The sequence below is a fragment of the Mytilus californianus genome, unplaced genomic scaffold (genome assembly GCF_021869535.1).
Source record: "Mytilus californianus isolate M0D057914Y unplaced genomic scaffold, xbMytCali1.0.p SCAF_4, whole genome shotgun sequence".
Taxonomy (NCBI): Eukaryota; Metazoa; Mollusca; class Bivalvia; order Mytilida; family Mytilidae; genus Mytilus; species Mytilus californianus.
In genome coordinates this window covers 19,641,899-19,661,496 of record NW_026262690.1, presented here as the reverse complement: position 1 = coordinate 19,661,496, position 19,598 = coordinate 19,641,899, and the positions used below count along the sequence as shown (strand labels likewise).

The window sequence follows — 19,598 nt, the reverse complement described above, 5'->3', positions numbered from 1 at the left end:
ATAGACGTCCTTGCGTATATATACATCCCAAATTGTCAAAATACAGTAGTATGTAAGAATGTGTGTAAAATAATAGAAGAGTCCCTCTATAAAACTGCTAGTGTTTCTTATTGATGCCGTTTGGATAAAGTATATTTAGTTCCTTTAGGGGCTCGGGAAAAATCTTTGATAGTTTGGAATTCTTTTCAACTGTTTTCCAATGCTCACGAATGACACCGAAGCTGTTTTTGAGAGATGTGTGGGTAGAAAGAACACATGGAGTCCTTTTATTTTTATTTTTATCCTTGTATTCTTACAGTTTACTCCTTGTGATAGTTTCCACTTTCTAAAAACTTGTTTGAATAGTTTTGTGTGTATAGCCCCTTCTCTTCAAGCGCGTTTCGAGTTGACTCAGTCCACTTGAGGTCAACATGATAATGGCATCATAGTGACATTACATCGACAATTGTGCACCATAGTGTCCAAATGATATAATTGTATTCATTTATCAATTAGACTAAATATGAAGGTATACTATTTTAGAAATTAATGGGACCAATTAATCATAACGAGTGAGAATTGGATATCGTTAGTTTAATTTCATTACAATATGGAGCCTTCGTCGAGTTTATTATTACTATTTGAATTAAATAACGAGAGTTGATATCAAGCGATATCCAATTCTCACGAGCTTATTGTGTTAAATTAAAATTTCGCGAATCGTCGTTCTAGTCTTTATCACATACCTGTATGACGTCATATGTCTATAACCGGCGTCAGACTAATTGAAGATTTCAGATATGTCCTTTGCCATGGACAAAATGTACATCGTCTCAACCTTTGAAAGTTATCAATGACTTAACGAATAGCTATTAGAAATGTCGTAGTATCGTCTCATGATGCTGGATAAGCCAATCAAAATAACCCAGTTTTCGTATCACTTTTTCTTCTCACACTCCGTGCAGTTGATACGAGATATATCTCTTCTTGCAAGAAATAGATAACTAAGAAAATGGTTCTTATCATATACTTAGAGCAAATAACTTATGAAAACTTTATCAACTGCTTCCGGTTATTATCGCATGCCTTTCCATAACATTATCCCTTGGCATTTCGGCGTCACTCGGCAAATTTCGGAAAATACACCTCAATGGTACGTTTTTAGGGAAAACATAACAAAGTAGGATAACAAAAATATATTAGGAAACAGGAAAATCTATTTTGAAAAATGTAAAACAAATGATACAATTAAATGCATTTTTTTCAAAGTTTTAAAAATAGTTCTTGTATGTATTTCTTCTGCTGAAGCATATGATAAAAAGATCATTACATGTCATTTGTTCATAACTACGGAAGCGTATTAGCGCCACACGATTTTTTTAATATTTCTTCCTATGTTTGCGTTATAACGCAAACATTTGCGAAATAACGCAAACCTTTGCGTTATAACGCAAACATTTGCGAAATAACGCAAACCTTTGCGTTATAACGCAAACCTTTGCGAAATAACGCAAACATTTTGATTTTAATTATTCATTAAGTTTTGAATATTTAATAATAAAAAACTATACATAATAATAAATGTACATTTTATGTTTATTATATAATTTGAAAACAGTGTTTTGTAAATGTCGGCATTTGCATGTCCGTCTGTCATCAAATTTCGGTTGTGATTTAGTTAGAAGAAGAACCATGAACACAAGGCCAAATCATTATAATAAATATGCATAGAAATAAAGGAATATTTGAAGTGCAATTATACACAAATTAATAAATGGTTTATGCATCAGAAGATTATATAAATTTAACAAGTAAATAGATATGGTATAGGCAAATTTTAATTGAAAGGCCAAGATTTTGAAAATTTTTAATAACGGAAAGTGGTAAACTAGATAAGAGCAAAAATAATGTCATACAGTTGTGAAACTATAAGTCAAATAGACAAAATGATCTTTCTGCTTTAAAATTTATTATTCAGAAAAAAACATTTTTTTTAAATTTTGATGTAAGAAATCGTTTGTTGAAATCTCAGAATATGATAAAGATTCTTTAAAAAAAGTCATTGAATTTTAATTTCAATCTAGTGAGGTAGCTATTTAAGATGCTTGGGTAGCAATTTGAATGTAGAGAACATAATTATAATAAAATAGCATCTTCATCTTATACATTTATGGAAAAAGGGTAGCTTGTTTGAATTTAACCAATCTTACACAATGCTCAAACGAGCGCTTACTTTGGAAGTATACTTAAATTCGGCTACACTAGCGGGGTTGATTTTTTATTTTCTTCGGTATAACTTCAATTTACTCAATTTTCTTTGTAATATATATATATATTAATAATAAGATCTATTTTGTTACATCTTGTGATCCGTTTATTTGGCAATCGCCAATGGCAGTCAGCAGGGTTTAAGAACATCAGTTGTTCGACCTGCTAGTCAAATGCGTTTTGTTAAAATATACTTTTTCACTCATTTGGTCTTTTGGAAAATGTTGTTTGTGCTGCATTTAGACCCCTCTACCAAGAAATTTGTTTGCATGCACACGTATAAAAATTGCGGTTTTTATCCAACGCAATCATAGGTTTGAACGTTGTTTTCAATTTAGACTTGTTTATATATATATATATATATATACATGTATTATCCTGCTCATTCTTATCCCATGATGTGTGCTAAACACTCAAGCATTTTACATTGCAATGAGTACAAAGGGTGATAAATTTTAATATTTGCAGCCTCTTCCATTTATAACAGCTGCTGCCTTTGAAACTTAAATAAGAAATAAAATAAAACAAATGTCTGCGTTATTTCGCAAAGGTTTGCGTTATAACGCAAACATAGGAAGAAATATAAAAAAAAAAAAACGTGTGGCGCTAATACGCTTCCTTACATAACAGAATATTCATCGGCCCTCGTTTTTTATTCGTCAATATAAAATATATTATACTGTTGTTTCTCCTCTGTTGAGGCATATGAAAGAAATATTTCATATCGGATGTATTACATTTAGCGTTGGTCGTCCGTAAACTTTTCACTTTTTGAACTTCTACTTGAGAACCACTTAAAAGGATCAATATATTAAACTGTTATTTTTCTCCATTGTTGAAGCATATGATAAAAAGATCATAACATGTCATTTTTCATATCGGCTCTTGTGCTGACATTGAACCTTGGGCTGATAATACATCTGATATGAAAAATGCCATGTAATAATCTGATATTATCATACCTACCCCAACGTTCTGAGTTTTTGAATTTAAAATCATTTTATCTCATGAATATCCATTTCAAATCATATAAAATCGGTTATAAATAATGACTATAATTGTTATAATTTTAGCTGTACTTACATGATGACAGTCCCAAGGGTTACCAGACCAGGAACAGAAATTGATATTTGTATCACAATATGGAAGAAAGGGTCTGGTAATGTCAATATAGCTGCTGTATTAAGAAATAACAAAGGAAAAACGATATCTGGAATTTCAAAGATATATTCGGGGATATCAGGTATGATTCAAAATCAAAATCATATACAAAAATTTATCAATACTCAATAGCAAAATATACGCACCAACTCCATTCATTAATTTGGAGGAAACATTTCAATTGCTTATAAATTAAAGTTTTTTTTTTAAATAAGTCAAATTCTGACACATGATTTCTAGAGTAAAAACACCAAATTCTGTGAAAATGAAGAATATTTTTAATACTTCTCATTTTCAAACCAAAAAGAAAAATATAACCAAATTTATGAAAACTTAAGTCGTGTGTATATTTTCATCTGAGACGAAGGATAATTAACTACTGTATATGGGTAGAAGTGGTTCGATATCTTTTTTGTTGAGTATACTTATGTATGTCAGATTAGCGTGCATAATATAATATATTACATATTGCATAAAGAACTCATTGAAACAAATATTTAATGTTAACATCAGTACACGTACATGGAATGGCATAAAAGTTGCCAAAGAATCATGTGACTTAATTGAGAAACGGCGTACAAATCATTAAGACATATTGTATTTAGATATTGAATGGTTTTTGTTTGTTTGTACTTCATTGGATTCGGATGTTGGTGTTTGGTTTATTCTGTATACTGTAATTCTGTCCAATATTGTGGAGATTCTTTTTCTATAACACATTTTTCAGTATTCTTTTTTATCCAATGGTGAAAGAGATAAAAATTTACACAAAATGCATTTTCATTGCAGGAAAACCACAGATTGTTAAACTGAAGGTAAAATTGAAAATTATTATCTGAAATTCAAGCTCTCAGTCTAAGCAAAGTTAAAAACCTTAAATTCATAGATTTGAAACATTGATTATTATATAACACCGTATAATATATCAGTTTGATAACATACACATAAGTGTTTTTGATTATATGTTGTTTATTTCTAAAATTTAACCTATGATGATTTGCTCTGCAACTTTGTATTTTATCTGGCCTCTTTACTTTTTAGATTCGATTGTCACTGTTGAGTGGTAGTAGACGAAACACGCGGTTGCTGTACACAATTATAAGCTTGTTATCTTGGATGAGTTTTTTACTCAAAACTTGTCTCACTTTTAAAGACTTTTAATAACAATCTTATCAATAGGGAATTGTTTCAAAGAGCCTGACTGTTCTTATATCAAATAACCTGTATTATTTCAAATTTCGTTACTGATTAGCTAAATGTTTTGTTTTTGTTGCAATAGGTTCCAAGTGATGCCCCGTCAGGATATGACTATCATTTAGACACTATTTGTACTGGGTGGATAGTGTTTTACAAAAATATTAACAGGATCCGAATTGACTCAAGGAATGCTTCAATGTTTATACAGACAGATAGACCAATATACAAGCCAGGCGATTTTGGTAAACTCAAACATTTATTATATTGATAATTATATGCAAAAGTATTTACGAATTAAAAATCTTAGCATCAAGCACTACGTATATCCCGTCTGTCAATCTCAACTAGAAATGTAAGAATAGTTTGTAAAATGCTACAGTTCAACTCGCATGAACTTAGTCTACACAACAAATTAGAACTGTTGCTATTCTGCGACGCACGATATTGTTTACTTCTACGAAAAATGGCACGTAATTCATATACATACATCATTGGTAAAAAAATCGGGTATCTGTCACTATCCAATTTGTGTGTTAAATATTTCAAATTAATTTATATCTATTGTCAGCAGTAGAAGCATATTTAAGGCAGAAAGATTGACATTCATTGTACATTTTTTTATTTTTTTAGATGATTTTGATCATTTTCATTTAATAACCAACGTATCAAACATCATATATAAGTTTTATATATGTTAAGCCGCCGACGGCAACCAAACAGAACAATCAAAATAAAAACAAAAGAAATATTATCTAATAAAACCAGACACAGTAAAAATTAGAGAAGAAAAAAACACATCAAGTAAAATCATAATAAAACCAAAAAAAAAAAAAACCAAAGCAAACACAGATAATAGACAAGTGTCTGTACCGTGTTCCTACCTTGTAATCGTCTGTTAATTGTCAAATTAATAAGAGAAGATGTTATGTATACGTCAACGACAAAGCAATTGAAACAAACCAAAAACTTAAAAAAAACATCTAGAGATGATCATACTGTCTTTAACAATTAAGATATATCGAAACAATATGTCAGGATCTAATCGAGTCAGAAAAAGATCGCAGCGAAAACATTATCAAAGATCTACAATAAATTAACCCAAATTCCCTAAAATGACAAAACAAACATATTAATATTTGGCAAAAGACAACCAAACTATCAGTAGAGAAACATACTGTCACCAATAACAGATAAGAGTTAACAAATGTAAAGCTTGCGTTTTACTGTTTTCTAACGTTTATCCCACATCTACTTTCATTAAAGTGATAAAATGATGATGTTCTACCTGTCACGATTCAGTCACTCTGTGATTTAGATATATTAGATATGTTTCTATCTAGATTCAAAACGATGATAAAAAATAAATCTATTTATTTATTTATTGTTCACACTATCTGCGTTTATAGTAAATTGTAGACATCGAATGTTATATTCAAAGATGACATTAAGTGCATTTGAAACGGATGTCTGTGCGTTAATTGATTTTGTACTGTAACCAAAAGATATATGAAATCCGATATAAATATTTACTCAAATTTGTGCTCTTTTCATCTTACTGCGAAAAATGTAGCAAATACTATAAACTCCACGCTAATGTCAAATATAAAAACGACCAAAGCCAGTTTGTCTATAATAAGTGAAATTTCCTTCCCTGATTTTCTGTGTGAACGTTGTTGTGGTAAAGCAATACTGTTGTTTAGGTTCGCGTCCTCTTTAAACTTATTTCGCCTATTTGTCTGAACAATGCTATTTTTCAACGTTTTGTCATCATCTCTGAAATACACTGATATTGATAAGATTGCAATTATTGTTGTCAGACCACTTGTTACCAATCGTAAAATTAAGAATATAGTAAATGCACTCACTTTATTGGTAGCTGGAAATGTATCCGAAACGACTGTCATAACAACGGCGAAAGTAAGAAATAAAGTCACTGCAAATGACGTTCTCTCTCCGGACTCAACAGGCAAAATAAACGTAAATATATTCAAAACACTCACAAGTATAAGAGGCAGAATGAGACTTTTAATGAGATGCAAAGGCTTTCTTTGGATATGAAAATTAAAAACCAGAGTAGGGTAACCTCCCTCTATGAATGAAACGGATGTTATATTAGTCACATCCCATTCAGGATCACCTTCAAAATACTTCATTGCGATTTCATACATATTTGGCTTAGGTTTCAAAAGTTCGATTTCCTTAGTCTCTGGCTGCAGTTCCATTTGACATATATGATTATCCGCTGGGTAATAAACGATATCGGCATCGCACGAAGTATCGATAATTCCACCAGCTAGCAAGTAAGCTGTTCCTCTATTATCGAAGGATACTTTTGATGTTAGATAGTCAAAGTCATTATCAAATTGATAAAATGTCCTCTTACTTGCACTATTAGCAATGATCAACTTTGGAACCCACACTTCATTAAACGGCACATGAATACTGGTGATTCCACCGTTTTCAGAAACGTTCCAAGTCATAAGATCATCTGTCCAGATCATTTCAAAAGACCCATACCATGAAAAAACACCTTTACTTTCGTCAAAATCAATAATTTGCTCCATCAAAGGATCTATTTTCACGTCCACTAATATATCTTGTTTAAGTCGTGGTGTTATATGCTTTGAATAGTTTGTCATCAGTGTTTCTATTAACTGTTGGCGAATATAGTAACCTGTGTGGCAATTCCTTTCAAAAACTTGAACGCACAAAATGAAAACTATGAATATTGCTCGTATCATTATTGTGTCAGATTAGAACGAATGAACTAGATGAAACTCTTTAATATTTTCTTATATACGAAAAGCATAGCTTTTTCAATTATAACACAGGTAAATGACATAGGTCGCAAATTATGAAAAGTATCACAAATACCATTCACAAAAACACTTTTAAGAAATCAATAAAAAAACTTTATAACTGTGTTAAAAAGATTTGTTTACATCAGTAATTTTCACTTTTAAATATAATTTCATAGTTGAATACAGAAAATACCGTATGAACTAAGATATTTGTTGATAATAAATAAAAAAAAATTAAAGAAGTTGACATATGTTGTAGATACTTGATTGTTGACGTCTAGATGAACATGTCTTTTAATTTTATATTCGTTCGTTTATTCATTTGTTCGTATTGTAATAAAGAAATAATCCACCATTCATTGTAAAAAAAGAAATGACGAGATGTTGATATTGGTGTAATATGGTCTGTCTTTGAGTAATCCCCCTTGACTCTCGGCGACTTCTGTGAGAGCAGGAACTGAATATTAATGTTGTTGACAGACTAGCTGGTTATAATGGCGCCGCGCTGATGTATTGCAGCATTGCCACCGATGTTGCGCCAATTGCTGCTGATATATTGCGGCCTTGCTGTCGATGTTGCAGCAATTGATGTCGGCGTAGAGATAGCCCTTGACACCTATTAAGAAGAGGTTCGCATTTTTTTTATAAAGAATAAGAAAGAAAAAGTAGTAACAATAAAGATAAAGTACAATTTGTACAGTAAAACATATTGAAGAACAATTACAAGATTAATGTAAATTAACTGTTTACCGCCATCTTGGAGTGTAAAATAGCAGTACACAATCTGTTTAGTTCTTTGCCTAAATCTGCAAATTTCGGGACAAATTGGTAATTTTCAGGTGTAAGACTGTTTATTTGAATTCAGAAAAGTAAGTGATTTATTGCATTCTTGTACACTGTTTTAGAAAATACCAAATATTTATGTTTGTTCCAATCATTTTTTTTTTTCAACTTAGCCATTTAAGGGGAGATAGCTCTTAAAGTAAAAATATGTTTAAGAAAATTTAATTTTTTTACATGTAGCAAGAAAACAATATTGGTGACATCATTTTTTTATTTTTATTTTCTTAAATCATAATTATTATAAAATCTATCTTATATTTTATTTCAAAATTCTATCTCACAGGTTTATTTTTATTCACAAAAAGTGTTTTTTCAATTATAATCTATGCAAAATTGGGCAGTTTTGCACAACTTGTAGTTTTGAAAATAGTACGGTGAACCATACTTTTTATTATTATTTTTTTGGGGAAAAAAAGCATGGTAAAATCTACATCTTGGCAAAGTATAAGAAAATTCTATCTAAGGAAATATATATCAATGATCTACTTTTCAATTAATTTCTAATTATTAGAACAGCCAATACTTTTTTACATAACATTTGATTAATATTATATTAATTATAGTAATTATCTAAGTTTTATTTAACTTTACAAAAATACGCGAATACAAAGAATTGGAATTGTATTTTAAATCTTAACTATTTTAAAGTCATGAACTTACCTTTTAAGAAGAGGTTCGCATGTTGGCAAGCCAGCAGTAATTCGACATTATATAGTTGTACGCACTGATGCTATATGGCAAATATAGTACTGTCCATAAGAAGGGCTATTAAAGTTGATCGTTAGTTTATACTGAAATGTGAGTATTTTTTCTCGTATGTCTTTTTGTATAACGAGTCGCATATGTTTATATCATGTCCAAGGTTATATAACAAATGTTAATTTGATTCAAAACTTTACTCATTTGGGATTCGTTCTATCAACAGATTGTTAATAATTCAGTTGTACTATTCTTGCAATGATAAAGAAAGTGTCGGACTTTACAACTATACGTTGTATTAATGATATTGATCTCCCCAAAAGCCAAGTAATAGTTTCCGACATAGTTTGTGAGAAAGATTTATATAATATTTTGTCACAATATTCGTCCGTTTTTTACTCTTCGTATAATAAGTACAATATGCTGACATTTTAAATCATTTCAGAGATGGGTTGACATTATCCTTTCGATATTGACGATTTTCTGAACTGTAATTTTGATTTGGACTTAAATTATTCAAGGGGTATCATATACTATTTACAATATCAAAATTCCTTCAAATAATGAAATAGTTTCATAACATTATAAAATGATGTTAATAATAATATTAGAAAGTTCATTAATATCTAAATGATTATTTAATGTTTCATTCGTTAGTAATTTTAACAACATTATTTAAAGAAGGGCAATTGTTATTTCCGTAGAGCACAACATGTGGAAATGTCCTCTTTCTTTTGATAATTAGTGAAATGGTTTCAAAAATAGCATGTTTCAGCTAATAATGCTTATCCTCCTGTTCATTTTGATGATTCATTGACGCGAGAACACATATATAGAAAGTGACACTTCGTATATAAAATGACACAAAATCTGTAGATTGTTTACCGGTTTAAGCCGGTAACCAGACTGATTATAAACTTATTTCTTAACCATGATAATGCTACATCTTATAAAATTATCTATTTGCTACACGTCTGCAATTTAAAAAATCTGTTAAATTTTGCTGCATATTGATTTTAAAAATTGAAAAAAAATGTACATACAATATCTGACGCCCTTTCCGGTCACCAATTGGTTAGAGTGTTCCATAAAGTCCTCAGCATCATTTGAATTTTCTAAAAATATATCTATTTTCCTCAACTAAATATAACGTTTTTTTAAATTTATGTCTGTTCTGATTCAAATATTATTACAAAATTATTACTTTTTTTTATCAGAGGTCGTCTTGATATTTTGACCATGTATGTGCGGTCTACTCGGTTTATTCCCATTTAATTACATTGGAATGAAGTCCGTTTGAATGTGCCCAGTAACTTAATTTTTAAAGTATTAATCTTTACTGCAGATCAATCTTTTTTGGTATTTTTTTCCCAGAACTTCTCTGATCTAGCTGCATACATATACAGATAATTGTAATGTTCCCAAGCGGTATACAGCCTGTAGAAAAAGTAGTTGAAGTTGGTACTTGAGAAATTTTTCCGCATAACAAGTTTACAAAAAGCCTGCTTAGCTCGTCGTTTTCTTTATATGGAGGGAAATGATAACATTATATTGAAATTTTGTTTTTATTTAAATTTTCTTGTGAATTTATAATTAATAGCGTCCTTGCGAAAACGGAGCAAGCATTGACAAGATCAAGCTTTAAGTCTTTGCAGGGAGTTAATTTTTTGACACTAAATTCCCCACTGTACTGTTTTAATTCGTAGTTATTTGTTCGGGCTTATTGGAAATTAGTCTTGACATAATACATTTAAACGCGTGATGTCGGGTGTATCATATACTTATGGTGCAACGGTTCATCATTTTTTGTGTTTTTGTCTATTTTCTGCCTCAATTCACATATACATTTTTTCATATATGCAATGCGAAGCTGTTCGTCTAAATTAACTAGTAAAAGGATACATATAACTTACACACTCTTTTGAAAAATGAACATTTATACACTGTGTACTGTTGTGAGGAGATTTTGTTAGTCTATGTTTTATGCATTGCAGTATATCTGCACCAGGGCGCCGTATTACAACTGAATTAATACGAATCTATATTGCACCACAAAATAACATTATCTTTTGTCTTTTTGTTGTTTGTTTTGTGTTTAGTATTGGCATGATGAGCCAAGCCCTTTCAAAATGACTTTTCAATTTATTCTTTCTTCAAGTTGTAACACCACTGTCTAGGGTTAGGTTTAGGCAACAATAGTTTACAGATGTTCAAATATCATAAATCGAATAAGAAAATACAAATCAAGGTAAAAAATGGCAGGAATCGCATCAACTCAAGGGTGTGTCGACATATAAGACATCTCCTACTATTCGTGCATTACCCGCCAGTCAAATCCACACTCAGTGTCACAATAAGGATTAGGGCGCAACATAGAATCTGTAATCCAGTGGTTGGCGTAGGTTGCTGTCTGCCATATATAGTTTTCATTAATTGTCGTATAAATCAGGCTTTTTTTTAAAATTGTTTCACATTAAGTCATCCGAGGTCTTTTATGGCCAATCGCTTCGGTAGTATTGTGGTCGCGTGTTCTCCTCGAATGCGGGAGGTCGTAGGTTCGAACCCGTCCGGGTCAAACCAAAGACTTTAAAAATTGGTATTTGCTGCTTCTCCGCTACGCACGCGGTATTAAGGAGTAAGAGGAAAAACTGGTTGGTCAAATAATGTGCCCTGGTAGGCCAACATGTCTGAGGGTCTGGAAAGGGGGGTCTTTCGTTTCTGTATTCCTTATTTTTTTATTATTCATTTTGCTTTATCTTTAAAAATTACGCTTATTCTGTAATATTCTCATTTTACTATTGGATTAATTTGTTATTACATGATTTCTTTGTTCTGTACATGGATCATTTCTGTAATCAGTATTGTACAACCTAATTCTTTATTTTTTAACAGTAATGCTATTCTTTATTCTTTTGCACACCATTATTCTATATACCTTAATTTTTATCTCATTTTTCTCTATTATTTATTTCTGTGCTTATTTTTCTCTATTCATTATTTTTGGGCCATTATGCTCTATTCTGTAAACCCCGTCAAGACCCTCATATTTTCCTGTGAACTAGTACGTTAAAAATCCGGATCAGCGTGTCGGTCGAGTACAAAGTAGGGTTAATATTCATACATCATCATCATCATCATCTTTTTTTTTTACCTGAAAAAGTAGCAAAATGTAGTGCTGAAGTTCCACTTGTTTTCAAAAGTTGAAATGAAAATGTTTGTGACTGATTAATGGTACTGATTGACATGTTAACAAAAAAAATACAGAAAAGAAAAGAGTCAACACATTGGCAAAATAGATGTTTACAGACAGATGGACAAAAAAGACACTTCGTTATACTCCTAAAGGCTATTTCCAATCTATGAACAAGTGCATTTATCTGAAAAATAACAGGTAAAATACTTCAATTCAACCAATTCTCAAAGTCGATATCCTGCTTTAATCGTAGCAAATAACAAGTTTAAGTCTTTTTTATATTTCAGTACAGTTCAGAGCTTTTGGAATAAAACCATCACTGGATGTCGTTAAAGCTCCTATTGATGTCATTATATTTGTAAGTAAACAGTTCGATATATTTAACTTTTAATATATTGTGTTACTTCATTGAAGTGACCAATTGGTGTATATATATAGAGGTATGTAGGAAGGTAGCTGGTAACAGAATAGCGTTAATATTTTAAATCTTTAGTTAGTTCAAGCTAACGATATTTGTAAAATTAATAAAAAAAACATTCTGTCTTGCTTTTCCTTCATATAAGTTTGATAAAAGGAGGAGCTACTTAAAAAACAATTGGTCCCGTAAGACACAGAGCTGTGTTCTTCAGGGGACAGATTTACGTGCTCGACGGGACATTCACGAGACAGATTTACGTGCTCGACGGAACATTCAGGGAACAGATTTACGTGCTCGACGGGACATTCAGTGGATAGATTTACGTGTTCGACGGGACATTGTTCAGTGGACAGATTTACGTGCTCGACGGAACATTCAGTGGACAGATTTACGTGCTCGACTGGACGTTGAAAGGACAAAATGATATACGACGAATAGAAAATACACCAAAAAACTACATAGAAAAAGACTGTGCAACACGAACCCCATTAAAAACTGGGGGTACTTATGGAATGTAATGTATGTGATATGTCGATCACGATATGTAAGTTAAACGTTTGGAGAAAATTGTGAATTATAGATGAAGAAAAAAAGCGACATTTTCATTTTGCATAATTTGATAAAGGCATTCCTAAAAATAGTTTATATGTTTTTGTATCAATGATGCATGAACGAAATAAATCATGTTCTTTTTCTATAAACTAAATAACACTTTTACATCCTTGCAGGGATATTTGCAATATTGAATATTGTTGCATTAGTCCTTTGATTATAGCCATATTTTGTTGTATGTCTACTTAATTTTGTATACACATACAGCTTGTAAAACTCTTTTTGCTCTCCGTATTTTCGTAGTTGTGAATTTGAGTCATAACGGTACATTTTCTTATTTCGTACATTACAAAAGTCACAAGTTAAGTTAAATTATTTTATGGATATTTTGTAGGATCCTCTAGGTAATAGAGTCAAACAATATTTGAAATTACAAGAAGAATATGGCGTTGTATCTGGTTTCTTACAATTATCACCGGAAACACATCTTGGTAGATGGGCTATAGAAATGAACCAGATGGTATGTAATCATGTACACAATGTACATGTTTTAAATGCAACAATCTTGGTAAACATCTCGCATAAAACTGAAACCTTGTATATATTCGTAAATGAAAATAATGGTTAATTAATATCGTGTGTACGAAGCGCTTTTCATCAGGAACGTACAAACCTAATCATTTGAAAGCCAAAGATGTTTATAGAACGTGTAGAACTATATGACCATAAATAACCTAAAAAAACAGCATAATTATCTAAGGCCAAGGTTGCCTGAGGTAGTTGGAACCTTGGTTACTTAAAATAATTTATGAATTAATCGACGGAGAATCTAAGATAAAGGTACCCTCGGAGACTAACATTCAGCCACCAGTGGCATCGACTTAATACTGGTATGAAGAGGCCATTTTTTACCCTTGTAATGAAAAATTAAGAAGTATCATGAAATGTATCAAATGATAGTCGTCAGAGACTTTGATTTAGAAATATTTTTTGTATAGTTTTCAAGAGTTACAACCCTACCACCGAATTTCACAACAAAGTCACAACAAAGTATATATCTTAGTATAAAACAGCATGAACAGTGCCAATATTAATAGGGTCCTTCTTTTTTTTTTTATACATTTTACAAAATATCATTTTAAGCATTTGTAGAACTTATATTCCAATTGTGTTCGAATAAGTATAAAATTATATATTACAAACAGGGACAAAAGAAAAGAGAATACATCGAAGTGAAAGAATACGGTAAATTAATAGTGGTGTTGCCTATACCTCATTTTGCTTTTATAAACTTAAGTTACCAGAAAAACTTGAAAAATGACTTAAAATTGAAATTTACAACTCTGTTGTTAGGGGTGCTTATAAAATTTGAAAACACGAAAAACAAAAATAACACAACAAAGAGTTGGGACCAAATTCCACTGAATTACTTCCTTGTTCATTTTCAATCTTTTTTAATTTTTTTTTAAATTCACAGTTTCACTCCCTCATTATTTATTATTGAAAGAACTAACAACACAATATCTTTTCTAACGTGCAACAACTAATTATCATTGCTTTTTTACGATAATAACATTAACTATATAATGAAACTTTATAGTGTTGCCAAAATTTAACGTTGAAGTGTCGGTACTCGGAGAAAATTTTGTGCAAGATGACTTTGTTACTGTGAGAGTAACCGCAGCGTAAGTACTATTCTAATGATATTATATACGAATGCATTGACATTGATCTAGACTCAGGGTGATGAAGAGCTCGACATATTGAACAGATACTTTTTTTTATTGTTTATGATTCAATGAAACCTCTAAAGTCTTTCGTATTGTTTTACATTGGATTGCTGTCTCAATCGTTGATATACTTGAACCCTTCTCGATTACATCTTCGGTAGACCAATGAAGTACTACACAACAGTTTAAGTGCAATAATGATGTTGATATAAACAAAATACTAGTATAAATATAACCATTCCTAGTTTGCTCCGTATTCCTGTTTTGTATGTTGTTATTGTATATATATTTTTTTTTGGGGGGGGGGGGGGGGGGAGTCAAAAGGTTCCGAAACTTATCTATACTTAACTGATGAAGTCGAATGATGAAATGAAATGCAAGTGGAAGGATAACTAATGTCGAGATATAATAACACTTTTGCTTACCTATAGATACACATTTGGAAAGCCAGTAGAAGGATATGTGTTTCTCAACGTAACTCGTACCTGGAGAGAAAGAGATAGTTTATTTGTAAAGTATCAAAAGGTATTGTTTAGTTATTTTTTTTATTATATTCTAAGATTTTATTTTATTTGATAACACAATTCTTCACTGGACTTATAAGTGTTATAGGTTGGTTAATTTTTCCTCAATTAAGGAACAGATTTATCCTTTGAAATTGAATTCTTCTTTATGCGGTACGCTGTGATAGTTCATTCCTTAACATTTTGTTATGATTTATTTCATGTTGGGCATTACCTTATCATTATTGTAAAAATAAATATGAATTAATTTTTGTAAATTTTTACTTTCTCGATGTTTCCTAGTGTTAGATTGGAAAAAAATAATTGTATTCAAAATTGATTTTGACATAATACAAGAAAGAATTTCAGACTGAGCAATCAATCAATAGGATTAACTATGGCACCAAAGACCATGAGTATAACAGAAAAATAAAGGATAAGAGGTATCCATCCATGACACAAAATCAGTACAGCAAAAAACATACAAAAAGTGCGTGTATTGCTGTTCTTCATCTGAAAGTCATGTATGTTTTATTTAACAAAGATGATGATTGCAAAACCTTGCATTAGTTGACATCAAATAAGTGAATCGTCTGATATGATATATCTTATGAAGATAATATTATGTTTTAACAAAAATATGACAAATTAGATTCAATTATATAAGGCAGGGAACATAGTTTTTCAAACAGTGACGCTATATATGATTTTTCCAACCATTCATGAGAGTTAAGTAAATGGTGTTTTGAAGGACAAGTTGTTTATCATATCCAAAAGGTCTGCATTTTCCAGTGAGAGTTAATGATATTCCTTTGTATATCTTATTGAAATATTAATCTATATATATATACTTTTAATTTATTGACTATCACTGATATGTTTTTTTCTCTCAGATAAACGGGAAAGTTGATATCAAAATTCCAATGTGGTCCCTTTATCCTGTGTTTGGAACTTACTACAAACTCTTCGTAAAAGTGAACGAAACTGTGACTGGAAAGGAAGCAAATGATACAACAAATTTACAACTATATACCTACAAACATAAAGTCGTGTTCTCACAGAGTATGCCTTATACCTTTAAACCTGGACTTAAATATACAATCATTGTAAGTACAGGATGCATATTGTAGATGTTAATTAGACTTTAGTACTATCAATTGACTAAATACTTGTTCTAAAATTTATATGATTTCTACCATGGCACCTTGCATGTGATCTGTTTTTAGCTTAAGACTTCAATGTCATATGAAAGCTTTTCTTACACACCCTACATTACACAAAAATATATGTATCCTTGTCAGCTAACGTTTGGATAGAAAATAGAAGTTCTAAAAATTAAAGGAGGAAAATAAAAACATAACACGACAGTTAAGGTAAAGTTTATTCTACAAGAGGTAGATGAATTTCGGACATTATTGAATATACTTCCAATACCTTTGTAGGCAAATAATTTCTGTAAATTTCAGCACTCAACCGACCCTCCCTATCGATTGAAAATTTTTAGGAAAAGCATAAAGCAAAAACAGCTATCTGTGTTTTCGTTTGTGTCAAGCTCAATGCGTTAAGCGTAAGGTGTGACCAAAATAGTGTTTTGAAAGAAACGGTAGATATATTCATTTACATTTTATAGCAGTGCACCATTTTATGAAAATGAACATCAATACAATAATTCCTTTGTCGACGATATCAGAGATGCATTTAAAGACAGACAAGTATATACCAATAGATTTGAAAGGAGGTGTGGGATAAACGTTAATGTGTGAAGAAGATATTCTATAAGCATATTTATATTGTATTGTTAGCTCTACTGGACAAAAATCTTCTCCTCTCAAACTACTAAGCCAAACTTAACCAAACTTGACCACAATCATTATTGGGGTATCTAGTTTATAAAATGTGTCCGACGACCCCGCCTGCCAACCAACATGGCCACCATGGCTAAAAATAGAACATAGGGGTAAAATGCAGTTTTTGGCTTATATCTCTGAAACTAAAGCATTTAGAGAAAATCTGAAATGGGGGTAAAAATGTTCATCAGGTTGAGATCTATCTGCCCTGAAATTTTAAGATGAATCAGGCAACCCGTTGTTGGGTTGCTGCCCCTGAATAAGTAATTTTAAGGAAATTTTACAGTTTTTGGTTATTATCTTGAATATCATTATAGATAGAGATAAACTGTAAATAGCAATAATGTTCAGCAAAATACAAAGTAAGATCTACAAATAAGTCAACAAGACCAATATTGTCAATTGACCCCTAAAGGAGTTATTGCCCTTTAAAGTCAATTTTTGACAATTTTTCGTATATGTTTGTAATCTTTTACAAAAATCTTCTTCTCTGAAACTACTGAGACAAAATTTAACCAAACTTGGCCACAATCATCATTAGGGTATTTTGTTTAAAAAATGTGTCCGATGACCCCACGTGCCAACCAACATGGCGGACAAGGCTTAAAATAGAACAAAGGGGTAAAATGCAGTTTTTGGCTTATAAATCTGAAACTAAAGCAAAAGCATAATGGTTGCATTATCTTATGCATCAATTGTAAACAAAAATAGCAGGTGAGCGACACAGGCTCCTTTTAGCCTCTAGTTATCTTAAGTTAACTTTTTTACTAGTTTGTTTTTCTTTAGATGAGGATAGAAAAGTCAGACGGAAGTAGCATCGGAACACCACCGGGTACTGTCAGAATGATCATAACTTATGATTTTATCGTCAAGATCAAAAAGAGATCATTAAATCAATCTAGAAAGACCGAAATCTTCTTTACAAAAACAATTGACGTTGACAAATCTGGAGTTATAATTCAACAAGTTTTATTTCCTAAACTTGCAGTGAATTGCAGAATTTATGTGAGTACCAATTTGTTCCTAAATCAAAGGCAAATATCCAATGCTTATATAAACGTTTTATAATTGAGATGAATAAAACAATAAAACATTTGTTTTTATTTCATTTTTGCAGTAAAAAGCCGATGAATTTCTCTTTTGAATTGTTACACATTTTGTCATACAGGGGCGAATGTTGATGGTATGGGCTATTCATTGTTTTGAAGGCCTTAGGATTGTGTGTAATTGTTGCATCTTTGCCTTTGTTTTTAATTGATTTGTCGCATTGACAAGCCTATAAAATCTTCTTATTTCTATATTACTAGTACTTGATTTTTTAACGATTACTGCGTTTTCCTTCTCTTAGCTGTTCTGAACTTTGTTTGTGGATTTTTGAAACATTGGATTTTCACAAACGGTTATTTGAATATTTGTGTCCGAGGGGGACATAACAACACAAATCAAAGTACTGAAGTACTGAACATCGGATGACCGCAAGTTCTTGTGGATGGTCAAAAGCACTTGTCTCAGAAAAAAATCACATCTCTATACCTGAAACTGAGATTAATGTACATAGATATATTTTTTTCTGAGACAAGTTCGTGCGTGGATGATGAATAAATGACTGGAAATTCAACCTCACCGTAATAACTATTATATTGTAGTGATACAAATCAGTATACACTGGTTTGTTGTTATGTATTATATTAATATAACAGTTACATGTATATATAATTTTCATCCATTTGTACATCATTCTATTCTACTATTCTGATAATAGTGCAGTGCAAGTGCATGGTGGACACTCTTCGATTTTTCTAAAAGATCGGATATGAGTAGGCATTCATATTTTCCCGCAAAAAGCAAACTTTCATGCAGAGTTACCGGTCCTTGCGGGGATTGCCGCAAAACGTTCTTGAGATATTCTTCCGCATGCGTTAACGCAATTTTTCGGTACTTGTGCATAGATATTATCAATGATTTTTTGCTTATACATATATATCTAACGACAAAACATTTTCATATTATTAATTTATGTTCTAAACAAAAATATTTTTATCAGTATTCATTGAAGAGATGTATTTATAACAAACGATAAGGAATGTCACTTTTGCACTCCTTAATGTCTGCGTATTTATCATGTTTATAGATCGGTTACAAACCCAACACGAAAGTTACGTAATGGAAATCTAGGCGATAGCAATACATCGGAATGCCCTCACGGTCATCGCGATGTAAAAATCAAAAAGGAAGTAGAACTGTTCATGGAATTTTGCGTTTGGTAATAAATACGATAAATTGAAACAAAAAGTAACATGTAGCAACGGAATAATTCAGACCGGGATTGGGGGAGGCAAAAAGTAACAACAAAATTACTAGGTAAATGGAACTATTCAGGGAATTGCAGTTGTGTTTGTAATTGACC

The 19,598-nt window shown here is 31.3% G+C and overlaps 1 protein-coding gene across 2 annotated transcripts in view; it reads left to right on the top strand.

The window, feature by feature from the left end:
- LOC127737628 (CD109 antigen-like) overlaps positions 1–19,598 on the top strand; it is a 61,179-nt gene that overhangs the window by 7,287 nt on the left and 34,294 nt on the right. For both annotated transcript variants that reach the window (XM_052248482.1, XM_052248483.1), the window contains 10 exons: positions 3,321–3,490; positions 4,198–4,223; positions 4,688–4,847; positions 12,429–12,499; positions 13,506–13,631; positions 14,317–14,356; positions 14,712–14,796; positions 15,273–15,366; positions 16,238–16,450; positions 17,978–18,196. In XM_052248482.1, the coding sequence (XP_052104442.1) occupies positions 3,321–3,490; positions 4,198–4,223; positions 4,688–4,847; positions 12,429–12,499; positions 13,506–13,631; positions 14,317–14,356; positions 14,712–14,796; positions 15,273–15,366; positions 16,238–16,450; positions 17,978–18,196 (1,204 nt within the window). The remainder of the gene's footprint in view (positions 1–3,320; positions 3,491–4,197; positions 4,224–4,687; positions 4,848–12,428; positions 12,500–13,505; positions 13,632–14,316; positions 14,357–14,711; positions 14,797–15,272; positions 15,367–16,237; positions 16,451–17,977; positions 18,197–19,598) is intronic.